Below are 13672 nucleotides of genomic sequence, written 5' to 3' on the forward strand. Positions count from 1 at the left end.
GCCTCTTGCCCAATGACCGCTGGAGATAGACACCAGCTCCCCCCCCCCCTCCCCAAGCGGGTATAGATGATGATGTAAATATAGATAGCACTGCAGATGCTGTTCATTATTATTATTTAGAAACATTAATGTGGAAAAAACAAGGCACATACCCAGAACCACATAGCCCCCCTGCTCTGAGAAATATGTTCCATCCTCAGAGGGTCCTTCAAAGCATGGACTGACCCCAAAAGTCTCAGCCACAGTTGACAGCCTTCGTCCATCAAGCTGAAGGTTCTTCAAACAGCCAGTAAAGCTGTATGCAGAGTTTCTCTAAAGAAAAAACAAATTAACAGGAGTTTCACTTCCACAACAGTGGTACGAAAAACAATGACCCTATTGCAATTGTTTATAACCAACAAATATTATAAATCAGATTTTCTGATATTTTAAGTTCCCATTTTGATTTATTTTTCAAGGCATTTTGTGTTAAAGACAACAACATAGCTCTGACGTGGAAGAAAAACCGATACATGATTCACAAATAAAAATCTAAAAAGTATAGTGCGCATTTGTATTCAGTCCCCCTTACTACATATTTTTAGAACCACCCTTTGATACAGTTCACCTACTAGTCTTTTCAGAAAGGTCTTTATCAGTTTTCTGTATCTAAAAACTGCTATTTTAGACAATTATTTTCAAAATAGCTTGAACACAGTCAGACTGGATAGAGAGGGTTTGAACAGCAATCTTTAAGTCTTGCCACAGATTCCCAATTGGATCTGGGCTTGGACTGGACCATTTTATACTTTGATCTGCAGCATTACGTTGTAGCTCTGGCTGCATTCTTAGGGTCAGTGTCTCACTGGAAGGTGAACCTCCACTCCAGCTCAAGTTTCTTGCAGCCTCTAATAGGTTTAATTCCAGTTTTACATGGTGTTTGCTGTAGTTTGCCCTGTAATCGGGTGGGTTACTGGTCCGAGCCCCTTCTCTGACCATCTCCATCGTGTCCTTGGGAAAGAAGATACTTTACCTGCTTTGCCCATTGATGATCGTCAGAGGGTCCAGTGCCGCAAATGTATGGCAGCGTCACATCCGTCAAACTGAAGTTTGATCTTATCTGAGCAGAGTAACTTCTTCTAATACCTTGCTGTGTTCCCTGTATGATGCATGACAAACTGTACACAGGACTGTTTATGACTCTTTCCCCACAGTCCCACAGTTCTGTCTTGTCAGAAATGTCTCAGACCTGAGATGTGGATCTCTGCATCACTTCCAGAGTCATCAGGAAGGTCTTGACTGCTGATTCATGCTCTCCTTGCCTAACTTGCTAGGTTAGACGGATGGCCGTGTCTTGGTAGATTTGTGGTTGTGCTATACTCTACTGTATTTAGGATATTGTTCTCTGAACTAGATTTCTCCACAACAGTATGCCCGAACAGGCTGCTCTCTGTCTGTATGATACTGTTTGTTCACTAAGGCCTCTGAGGCCTTTATATAAGAGTTGGATTTATATTTAGATGAAATCCTACACTGGTGGACTCTATCAAATAATTAGAGGGCATCGGAAGGCTCTTGGTTACACTGAATTATATTTAGGGGTATTAGACTAAAGGGGCCTAAATAGCAGAGCAACACTTTACACATTTGTATTTGTTAATAGTTTGTAGATGATTAATCATTTTTCTTGCTCTTCACAGTTGTCTTGTTCAGGTGGCAAATTTCCTTGTAAATGTTTAACTCGCATTTTACATACCGTATATAATAATTATATCTGTAATCAAAAAGAAATATCTAGATACTGCTTTGAAGCCCTTTCAAAGTAGTTTATTTTAGGTTTGATCAAATTCACCTGTAAACTTGTGACTCATACCTGAATGTTCCTTTGCGCTTTCCCAGGAGGAACACCTCCGACAAACAGGAAGTCACTGACATTCCAGGGAACATTGCCTGTCTGAACTCTGTCTTCCAACACTGTCAATTTGTCGATTATTAGTCGACCCATACTCCCACCACGGACACAAACAATCTGAAGTGAGAAAAACAAGTCATCAGTTTAAAACACGAGCGAGTGAACATCTGCCGTCAACATGCAAGGACAGACTATGAACTTACACTGTGCCATGCACCGTCATCATATTTCTCTTCAGTTCTAATTTGAACTTTTTTGTCTCCCACACTGAAACTAAATACAAGTTTTCCATTGGCCACAAACAGAGCCATAAAGTTGTCCTCTTGGTCATCGGATGCATAAAAGATTAGGCCGAAGGCTGATTGGATCTTTAGGGACAGAGAGATATGGAACCTGGAAGATGAAACACGTATCCAGTTATGCATGCCGAAACAAAAGCATACATGTATACAGCAAACTGAGCAGACAGCTTAGTATGAGCAGGTTCTGGACCTGACCCACCTCTTAGAAAGAGAATCGGGGACAACTGCGTAGTGCTGCCTGCTGTTGGCAACACCGCCATATTGAAAGGCTTGCCGTGTTGATCTTGGACTTGGGGAGAAGTAGCATGACTGGATGTTTGGCTCTGATGGCACCTGATCAGAGCTGGCCAGTTCCAGAACATGACTGGACTTATCTCTGGCAACCTGTGAAAAGCATTGCTAGAACTTATGACATTGCCAGCAGAAGAGCTTAAAAGACTGATCCTTCTAAGGTTCACTGTGGGCAAGGCTTGATTCTTAGTAAGCTTGGTAGCTGATTGAGTAAAACAGAAGAGTAGGAACAGACATGACCCAACGGACCCATAGTGTTTGTTATACCTTCTGGGACGGGCTCTGTTTGGCTTTCGAAGTTTCCCTGTGCAGTGACATCAGGGCAGCGGGAGGCCGCTGAACTGGACAGTCTTGCAGGGAAACATTCACCCTTTCTGTGTGCTTCTGGAAGTCTTCAGCTTCAATATCTCTGTCTTGTCTATAGAGTTATAGGGCAAGAACATCAATTACATTGGCACATACACACAGCAAAAAGTCAGTATCTATAAAAACTTCACTCTCAGCTTTGTGCTGACAGCAAACAGAACAAGGGCTCTGGAGTCAAATAGAAGGGGTGTTTCTCAGTGTGGTGGGCATTTACCTGTTGATGTACGTGTAGCTGATACAACCAGTGAAGTTTTTTAAGCTGCTGCTCGGAGACCCTCCATAGTAAAAGGTCTTTACGGGGGAATCGGAGGAGGACTTTGTGGCTGATGACTGCAACGTTTTCACCTGTCTGTCTTTGTCATCCACTAATAGTAAATACCTGAGGTGAGCCAGAATTAAGTAGTCAGAAACCTTTGCTTTGAAGTTCAGTTACATATGCACATCCAAAATATCAGAACATTGTATCATGCTAAGAAGAGGTTGCTGCCCACTCTGTACTTCTGAAATTACGACAGTGCCTTGCAGAAGCATTCATCCTCATTGAGACTGACTAGATTTTATTAGGATTTAAATTGATAAACCAACAAAAGATATTTCAGAGAGCAGATTCATGGAGTGCACAACTAAATGGCTCATGCTGGTACAGTGCTTTATCAAGTCCCGAGGACTCCAAAACCCTTTACACTACTCATATATTAAAGAATTATTTTTCTTCTTTGAGAATGTATTTTGGGAAAAACTGGTTAGTTTTAAACTAAGAGCAACATATATGCTCGTGCCTGTTATTATGTTGCTCACATAAAACTAAGAACAACATGTGTTATTTTGCTATAACTTGTTTTAACTTGTGGTGGGAACCTATGACAACGTGTTGTGGGAAAGACTGATTCTGTATTCCTTATTTTGCTTATATTTGCTGTATTCTGAGTTCGCAATGTTATTTTGCTTCACAAACTGCTGAGATGCTGGGAACGGTTTTTGTTTTGAAAACATGTTTTGGAAACGGGACGAACAGATCAGCTGAGAGAGAGAACTGGCCACTCTCGCTCCCATCTGATACTTTGTTTATGGGTATAAAAAGGAGGGAACCGCCCTCAGTCGATGAAGTCTACCGTGGGTCCGAGTGGACGCCCGGCCGCGTGGATTGTGCTCTTACCGGACTGACCGGCTTCCCAGTTCTGTGCCAGGGTAAGGGATGGAACATCACGCTTGTCTGAAAGCAATGTTGCTTTAAGTGCTTGCTACTTTGCGTGTGCGAAGTGCTTGCTGTTTTGTGTTGCTGTATTCTGTGGGGAATAATAAATATGGGCACTATTATCCTAATAGAAACAGTGTTTTGTTTGAGTCCTTATCTGTGTCTTGCCGATCTCTTCCAAACCTGAATAAAAATTTCATAAAACAACTACATTTAGTCATTCACACACTAACAGTGGTGAGCTAAAATGTGGCCACAGCATCCCTGGGGGGACAGAAATGAGGTTCCCTACAATTGGTGCCTTGGGAAAGTGTCTTTCCCAAGGACAAAACGAGAAGGTCAGAGCAGGGGTTTGAACCGACAATCCACCAGGTAAAGAACAAACTCCCAGGTCCTTGTCCCCTCATCACCCCGACTAAAGCTTGTCCTGTCAAATTCTTTACCAGGGTCTTCCAGAGATGCCAAAGACCTGTCAGTTAAAGTGGGCAGCCATGTCTTGGCAGGTTTGCATTTCTGCCATTCTTTATGTTTTCAAATGATGGGTTCAATAGAGCTGGGATGTTCAAACCTTGGGTTGCTGTTTTAGAACCTAACCCTGCTTTAAACTTCTCTCCAACCTCATCTGTCTGCTTTGTTGGGTTTCCTTTTCTTTCTGTTTTCCGATAATCTCTTCCACCACTTACTGAAAACCCCAGAGACCATTTTTAAACGCGATCATAAGATAAAAAAACACACAAAGTCTTAAAGGTGTTTATGTGTTTGATTTATGTTTTTCATGTATTTTTCTTTCCCCCTTGTGCTTCCTTGAACACTTTTCTCTGCAAATGCTTTTAACAGTCATGTAAGGCTCTTCTGCTTGGGTTTGACAATGCAGACCTTCTCTCTTTTCCTGGACCCAACCATTCAACCCAACTGTCTGTACAGCTCTGTGAAAAGGTTTTTACCCTGCACAGGTTTCTTCAGTTTTCCTTTTTTTGGTCACATTTTTAATATCAGACAAAGAATACCTGCGTAAATACAAAAAGCAATGAAACAATGCAGAAAGGCTGGGTGTCAATGGAAGAAGGATAAACTGCACATATGTTTGGAAAATTTAAGGAGACTGTCTTGCTCTGTACCAGAAATCCGTTAAAGAATCTATTTCTATTTGATATTATTTATAGCAGCTCTCATTGTTCCAGGGTGGTATTTAACAATTAATGCTGTTCTAAATCCCACTACCCCTGTTCCGCTCACTGCCTCAGACAGTAACCGTGAGACGTTTCTCTCCTTTTTTAATGAAACATCTGTTATAAGTTACTGGTATTTCTACTAATCGAGACCACTCAGTTGCCCCCACTGTTCCAGTTGGGTTCTTTTCTGGATGAAATTGTGCAACATATGAAATCTGCTTACTGTTCTTTCTACTTTCTTCCTACTAAGCTGTTGAAAGATGTTTTAATACCCTTCGTCCTAACAGGTTTGATCCTACAGTGTGTGGTGTACAGCCACACGGCAAGCACAACACACCACACATTGAGAATGGGTTGAACACATACCAAATGTTGTTCTAAATTATTTAAGCTAATTTAACCTCATTTCATATTCTTTAAGATGAACTTTGGTTCTCTGACTTATATCTGCAGTGAACCCAAGATTCACTGAATCATTCTTATGATGGTTTTCAACTATTTTAATTTGTCTTTTTGTTTTTTGTGTGCACATAGTTCCTTAGTTTCCTTAATCTTAATTTTGCTTAGTAGTTTTAGTTAAGTTTCACTAGCCTAGTAAAAAAATATATTGTTAATACACATAAATAACATTATATGTTTCCTGGATGTGCAATTTATTTCTGTTAATAAATTATTTCACTTGAAGAGAAATTGTGACTCATTTTATCCATATGTTTGCAGAGTTTGCTGTTAGAAGAATGCCAGTGCTTGAATTACTCTGTCAACTATTGTCTTAATATCAACTGCTTAGGCTGATATTCACTGGACAATGCCTAACAGACCGAGAGTTATTTGATAAACATTAAATAACTTAAAAAAAACATGCAAATTTGTACAACAGTAGGAAGCATAAAACCCAGCATAAATGTAGAGTAAACAAAGCTGCCCTCAGCCAAGAGGAGGTGCCTACCTTTGCTTGTTGACTGTAGCCAATAAGAAGTGTGTTTTTCCATCATTGTATTGCTTCTTCTGTAATTTGACCTTCGTCCCTCTGTTGTTCAACACTATTGCTCCCTTCTCCAGGGCAATGCTGAACTCATCAGACTAAGGAGGAACATCTTCTAATTAGTCAGGCAGCACAAGTTATTTGTTTAATAGTATACAGTGGGGCTGTATTAAAAACCATTAAACAATGTTACTTTTTTGCTGTTTCAACACATTGATTGAACAAATTGTCAGCAACAGAGAAACCATGTAGAAAAAGGAGGGATTTGTCTTGGACAACTCAGCTCCCAGGATGACATGGGTATTCAGACGTCTCCATGATATTCATCATATTTGTTCATTACTTTAGAAAAAAAACTTTATCAGTATCAGAAAACAAGACAAAAACTGAGGGTGGAAATGAAGAGATTTATAAATGGAATATGTTAATGCTTGTGTGTACTTGTATGTCTATCTTTGTGTGGACCAAAACTTGACAGGAGACCAATGTTGTGTGGACGATTGCCATTGTGAAGACATTTTCTAAGGTCCACACAATGCAAATTGAGCTAATGCTTAGGTTTAGGGCTAAGGTGTGAATTGAGTTTATGTTAAGGTTAGGGCTAGTTATGTACTGCAACCTTAGGTTTAGGGTGGGTTTAGGGTTAGGGCATAGAAAGCAATAGAAAATGATTGGAAGTCAATGGGAGGTGTGTGTGTGTGTGTGTGTGTGTGTGTGTGTGTGTGTGTGTGTGTGTGTGTGTGTGTGTGTGGTGGCTTAGCCCTTACCCCTTCAGTGTGGTAGAACAGAAGTCCATCAGGCAGCAGTGTTCTGAAGTTAAGTCCTCCTTCAAAGTTGTCAAACGGTGTGATTTTTGCAGTGGATCCAAGGTAGCTCTTTCCACTGAAATAAGCTTCACGGGAAATCTGTCACAGCACCAACACGCTTTAGTTTCAGCACACTTTATCCCTCAACCAGATCATTTAAATGCTGTGTATTTAAATAACTGGCTGAACTGCCAGTTATTTGACAACCGTCAGTGTGTGTTTCTCTGACAGTCTCATAGTTACAGTGTTCTACACAGCCACGGTCAAACACCTTAAAATAAATTCCTCTGGTATTGCAGTAGCAAGATTTCATATGGTAAAACTGACTAAATCTACAACCTTTGATCCAAGTTCAAATATGTACTGGGGAGAAAAACAACATGTTAAAATAAAATTGTTTCTCACAAAATCACTAGTAGCACAATAAATGGGACAACTCCCAACAAACCCTACATTATAAATGTTACAGAAGCATATTTAATCTTTTATATTATGTTTTGTGTTGATGAGTGTATTTAGAAATGTTTAATCAGTAAACCATACCGTCTTTTCTTGGGGTATACTTAGCTACTCTTCCAAGTGGGAAAGACAAGAAAACATACCCATCATCTGAAGAATATCTGTTTGGATCTTCAGAACAGACAGACATCTACAGTAAACGCTAGAATTTAAATATTTTTTACAAATCTTACAAACATCTGTTTGAGGACTCAAGTATGTATTTCTGGCACTCATGCAGATCATGATGGTAGGAGAAAAAATGGGACTTTAACTGAAATTGCATACTATGGTCACATGAAATGTGCACGTTGGGTGAATTTATACTGGAAGACTAATTTCTGTCTTACCGGCTAAAAAGTGTTCTACAGAATTATTAACATCATGAACAGGGAATGTAGAACCTTTCACCCTGTGAAAAATGATGTATTAATGTCAGCTTTTCCCCTTGTCTGAATAAACGGAGCTTTTTCAAATTAAAGTTTGGGTTTTATTTTGACTTTCCAGTGTCAATATACAGGTGCTGGTCACATAATTAGAATATGAAAAACTAGATTTTTTTTCAGTAATTCTATTAAAAAAGTGAAACTTGTTAATTATATTCACTCATTTCACACAGACTGATATAGTTCAAGTTTTTATATATTTTAATTTTGATGATTAGAACTGACAACTAATGAAAACCCCAAATTCAGTGTCTCAGAATATTGAATATTGTGAAAAGATCCAATATTGAAGACACCTGGTACCACACTCTAATCAGCTAATTAACTCAGCACACCTGCAAAGGCCTTTAAATGTTCTATCAGGCTGGTTCTGTAGGCGACACAGTCACGGGGAAGACTGCTGACTTGACTGATGTCCAAAAGATAACCACTGACACCTTGCACAAGGAGGGCAAGACACAAAAGGTCATTACTAAAGAGGCTGGCTGTCCACAGAGCTCTATGTCCAAGCACATTAATAGAGAGGCGAAGGGAAGGAAAAGATGTGGCAGAAAAAAGTGTAAAGGCATTAGGGACGGCCACACTCTGGAGAGGATTGTGAAATAAAACTCATTAAAAAATGTGGGGGAGATTCCCTAAGAGTGGACTGCAGCTGGAGTCAGTGCTTCAGAACCACCATGCACAGACATATGGTAGACATGATTTCAGCTGCCTCATTTTTTGTGTTAAGCCACTTTCGAACAGGAAACAGCATCAGAAGCATCTCGCCTTGGCTAAAGACAAAAAGGACTGGACTGCTGCTGAGTGGTCTAAAGTTATGTTCTCTGATCAAAGTCAGTTTTGCATTTCTTTTGAAATCAAGATCCCAGAGTCTGTTGGAAGAGAGGAGAGGCTCAGACTACATGTTGCTTAAGGTCCAGCGTAAAGTTTCCACAGTCACTGATGGCTTGGGGTACCATGTCATCTGCTGGTGTTGGGTCTAAGATCAAAGCAGCCGTCTACCAGGAAGTTTTAGAGCACTTCATGCTCCCTGCTGCTGACCAACTTTATGGAGATGCAGATTTCATTTTCCAACAGGACTTGGAACCTGCACGCAGTGCCAAATCTACCAGTACCTGGTTTAAGGACCATGGTATCTCTGTATTGTGAAGAGGAAGATGCGATATGCCAGACCTAACAATGCAGAAGAGCTGAAGGGCACAATCAGAGCAACCTGGGCTCTCATAACACCTGAGCAGTGTCACACACTGATCAACAACATGCCACACCGCATTGCTGTAGTAATCCAGGGAAAGGAGCCACAACTAAGTATTGAGTGCTGTACATGCTCATACTTTCAATGTTCATACTTTTCAGTCGACCAACATTTCTGGGTTAGGGCATTATATTGGTGTTAAGCATTTTCAAATTTTCTGAGATACTGAATTTGTTTTTTTTCCCATTAGTTGTCAGTTATGATCATCAAAAGCAAAATAAATAAACAAAACTATATCAGTCTGTGTGTAATGAATAAATATAATAGATAGGTTTAGCTTTTTGAATGGAATTACTGACAAAAATCTAGTTTTTCACAATATTCTCATTATATGACCATCACATGTATGGTAGTGTGATATGAAATGTATTTATTTAAAGCATAATTGCACATGTTTACTAAAAAAAAATGAGGACTTCTGTATATTGACTGACTAACTGACAAGTGGGGGCTGTAGTCCCAGAGGGGCCTTATTTCCTGCCTTAAAAATGTTATGAATTGTTCCCAGAGATGAGCAGGTTGTATTATCAGTGTAGGTGTTAAAGTTGGTCAATTGTTCACTCACAACAGACTCCTCAGGGCAACCGCTGCTGATACCAATGGTGCCAGGCTCCCCCAACAAGTTGAAGTCTCTTTTTTGGAACATGAATCCTTTGACACAACCCTTCAGGCCAACCACAGAAGACAACTCCACCCTGCAGGGATACATTTCATCAAAACGTTTGCTTTGTTAATAGAGATGATGAACTTCCTACTAGATGTAATTTTTTGGCTACAGGTATATTTACCAGCTCACCTGGATTTGAGGATGCTGGATGGTGCTCCACCAATGTAAATATCTGAGAAAGGCAGTGGGGTTTTTGGATTCTCCGTAGTTTTAACAAGAGTCTTGTCCACTAGTAGGATAACTTTCTTTGACTGATGGTAGATCACTGACACCTGTTAGAATGTTGAAACCAGGTTAGTTGTAACAATTTGTTTGGATCACAGTAAGAGGTGAAAAAAAGAGAGGACGAGCTACCTCATGGTATTTAGCGTCATTTATTTGAAACTTTGGTAAGTTATTCTCCAGCAGTTTTGGTCCATCATCAAAACCAAAGTCGTACGTTAGTCGCAGGAAGCCATTCTTTATTTCTAAAAGGAAAAATTTTTCCTGAAAGGAGAGAAAAATATCTTCAGGCTTTATTAGTAAAAGAAATTGTAACACAAACTTTTCAATATTGCTGGATGAATCAAAGAAGCACCCCATTTGGTTTTATCAAGCTCCTTGTTAATCTTGCGTCTTTGTTCATCTCCTAATCCTAAACCTCCAGTAAGATTTGTTACGTTTTGCCTTCAGGCACGTTCAGTATACACCAGATTACCTTGCAAGATTACCTTTTTGCTCTCTCACCATCTCAGCACTAAAAATAGAAACAAGAACCACAAGATGTACAGAATCTACCACAGAATCAGCAGCTTCCCAACCTCAGCGGGACCTCCCTAGAAAAACAGAACAGCCTTCCAAACTTAGGTACTCTCTTATTCTGTTCTGTGACCGTGGCGGTCCTGACTGAAAACGGACAATTCTGGTTTGTACCTCCTAAACCTTTACTCAGAGTTAAGCCAGGTATTTAGAACTCCACATTAAGCGAGACAACCTTTGTGTTTGAATTTCAGAGACAGAGATGTTGATAGAACCTGAGACGAAGCTGGATCATGAATCAGCTGCTGAGACTGCGAACATTCATTCTCAATGCCCCTTGGGACTTTTCTATTAAGTAATTCCTATTCTTCTCAATTCAATGTATGAATCATTACAGAATATCAGATTGATTACTGACAGGTCAATTCTCCATTCTCTTAGTAACGAATTGCAATATAATCATTCAGTTTATAATTGAAGTTTTAGTTTGGAGCTTCTCAAAATATGCTTTTATATCAATGACATTTCTTTCAGTAAAATATGCTATAAGATGTGTCCTTGGTTGTGTTGTGCAATTGCCATGTGGAATAAAATCACAGCAGGGGGGCGGGGTCACTCTGTAAAGACTAAGTGGCCAGGTTTATCATCTCTCTCTTTTGCCCACTGCTTAGAGCAGAATTGGAGAACACTCATCTCTTTGCCTGTGAGCCATCGTGATGAGTGGGTCACACTGGGGAGACAAGCCATGGGCCCAAATGGGGTTGGAATACCCACAAATGTGCTCAACTAGGAATGGAGGTAAGTCTCTAATCTGTCTTCTGTGTAATCAGATGCCGGAGTAAGGAACCAACCTATATAGAAACCTGCTGTTGTAATTTTCCTTAGTTTTTGCAGGAAGCTGAGTCAAGACCACATGAGACAGTTTCCCTGCCCTGCGACGTGACTGTGCCTAACCTTTGGGACACCCCCCTCCACACCTGTGCACAGCCTCACAGGAAGCCTAAGGAAACACTTCTGCTGCACAGAGATTCACCCACCGTCACTTCCACAGCCCGAGCGCATCCCCTCCCCAGAGTGTACAGCTCGCCCAGCCCTGATTTCCCAAATGACGGCTGTTTTCCCCTTCGAGGTAGCCGCCTGCTCACTGCTCGGGAAAACCAGCTTGACCTCGGAGTAATTCACTGCAACTGGATGCCCAATCACCACAACCAGAGGCAGTGGCATATGTTTGGCGGACAGACATTGTAGAGAGTCGTAGGGGATTAATCATTTAAAATGGTTTAATGTGTTTTCAATGGGTTCTATAGCTTGACCGAGCTTACAGGCATAGCTTCCTCTAGTGTTCTTGAAACAAAGTTTTGCTGATGTGTTTGGGTGTGTTTTACGGTTATGACAAACTATATTTTAATAAGAGTTATATACACTGATGGGATATTGATGTTTGTGTTGTCCGGTCCGCTCATTAAAACCAAATAGAACTTATAAGTCTTTTTAAATTAGCGGTGAATGTCAGCTAGCATAGCGCTATTAGACTCCCGAATAATATTAGCGCTGCCACTGAGTCAACGCAACTATGATTTGTTTTAAACATAATGCTTATATTTGTTTCACTCTGCCATCGTTTGATAGTGCTATGGGCGTTATTACCGCATTTAATAGGGAAGATTAATGTCAATTTAATGGTGTTTTGTTAAAGTAGTTAACAAATGCACTGGTGAACTGTCTGTTGGGGTGGGGGTACCTGTTATAAGAATATTATTCTGAAGTCACTATGGCTTGATGCCAACTTGGACTGGAGACATAAGGACACACAGAAGGCACTGCACTTCAAGGCCAAATGCTCTGGTTTCACTATGCAGAAAATCAATGTCTGGGATATGACTTTGTCTGTTGTTATCTCATGGTACAGCTGGGGGGTATTTAGGGGAAGCAGGGCAGGAAGCAGGGCAGAAATAGCAGACTGCAGCGGGACTGTAGGGTGCGATTACTTTCCATCTATGTGATCTCTGCTCTGTTTCTCCATAAAAGTGCTTGAACTTCATCACTCCACTGTTGCCTTATTCAGTAACTCTAGGAGGTTAGTTATTGTTTAGAATTCCTTCCACAGTACCCCATCTTTTGCCCATTGACTGCTGGAGATTTGTACCAGTCCCACCACAACCCTGGGTGGATAATGGATGGATGTATCAGGTGGTGCAATAATACAAAATATATGAGTACAATTAAAGTATGAAACTTCATTTAGGGTCAATAAGTAATAGCTAACATAGTATTAACAAGGACTAGGTGGAAATACAAATGGCTAGCTAGGCTGAATAAGAAGTCTTTAAGAACCCTAATTAGACCATAGATGGTCCCAGGTCCGAAGTTAGCACTTCAATGTAGGGTGAAGCCTCTTATTTGGGAGTTTTTGTTAATCCTGTCAACAGTAACAAACAGACAGACACATAACCTGTTTGCTGGAGCAGAAGCAAACAAAACCATTTCACCATCTCAGTTTCAGACGTACCCCTTTGACCATGAGGAAAATGGCACAGTTGTTTGTGATTGTTCGCACAGAAATATCTAATCTTATGACAGGACTAAGGGTCACTTTCATAATGTCACTGATGAGTGCGTAGCCCGTTCCATCAAACAGATAGCTTGCAACACGACTCTGGGAGAACGCCAGCTTGTACCTGACAACAGAGGAGAAAGTGTGATTTGGGTCAGTATGCAGCTTTACACCATCTAAGTAAGTGTTTTAAGATTCTGTTGAGCCCGAAGACCAATTGAAGTACCTTGCAGAACTATTCATATCCTTTAAACTTTTTTTTTTTTTTCAGATTTTGTCTTCGAAACTTTACCAACTTGAACTGGGGATTCATATGACAGACCAACACAGAGTAGTGCATAATTGTGAAGTGGAAGATAATGATGCTTTTTAATTATTTAATGTTTTCTACAGAAAAGTTAAAAATGTGTGCCAATGTCCTCAGACATCTTTACCTCGATAAACCTAAATAAAATCAGTGCATCTTATTACCATCAGAAATCACTTAACTAGAAAAAAGATCCAGT

At 40.3% G+C, this 13672-nt stretch overlaps 1 protein-coding gene across 1 annotated transcript in view; it reads right to left on the reverse strand.

The window, feature by feature from the left end:
* Positions 1-13672, reverse strand: part of lama4 (laminin, alpha 4) — a 65543-nt gene that overhangs the window by 4343 nt on the left and 47528 nt on the right. The window contains 12 exon segments of the mRNA XM_012878260.3: positions 153-312; positions 1853-2008; positions 2095-2284; positions 2393-2577; positions 2752-2902; positions 3065-3229; positions 6167-6300; positions 6970-7107; positions 9773-9902; positions 10004-10146; positions 10229-10360; positions 13122-13290. Coding sequence (XP_012733714.2) covers positions 153-312; positions 1853-2008; positions 2095-2284; positions 2393-2577; positions 2752-2902; positions 3065-3229; positions 6167-6300; positions 6970-7107; positions 9773-9902; positions 10004-10146; positions 10229-10360; positions 13122-13290 — 1853 coding nt within the window.

The sequence above is a fragment of the Fundulus heteroclitus genome, chromosome 15 (assembly GCF_011125445.2).
Source record: "Fundulus heteroclitus isolate FHET01 chromosome 15, MU-UCD_Fhet_4.1, whole genome shotgun sequence".
In the NCBI taxonomy this organism is placed as follows: Eukaryota; Metazoa; Chordata; class Actinopteri; order Cyprinodontiformes; family Fundulidae; genus Fundulus; species Fundulus heteroclitus.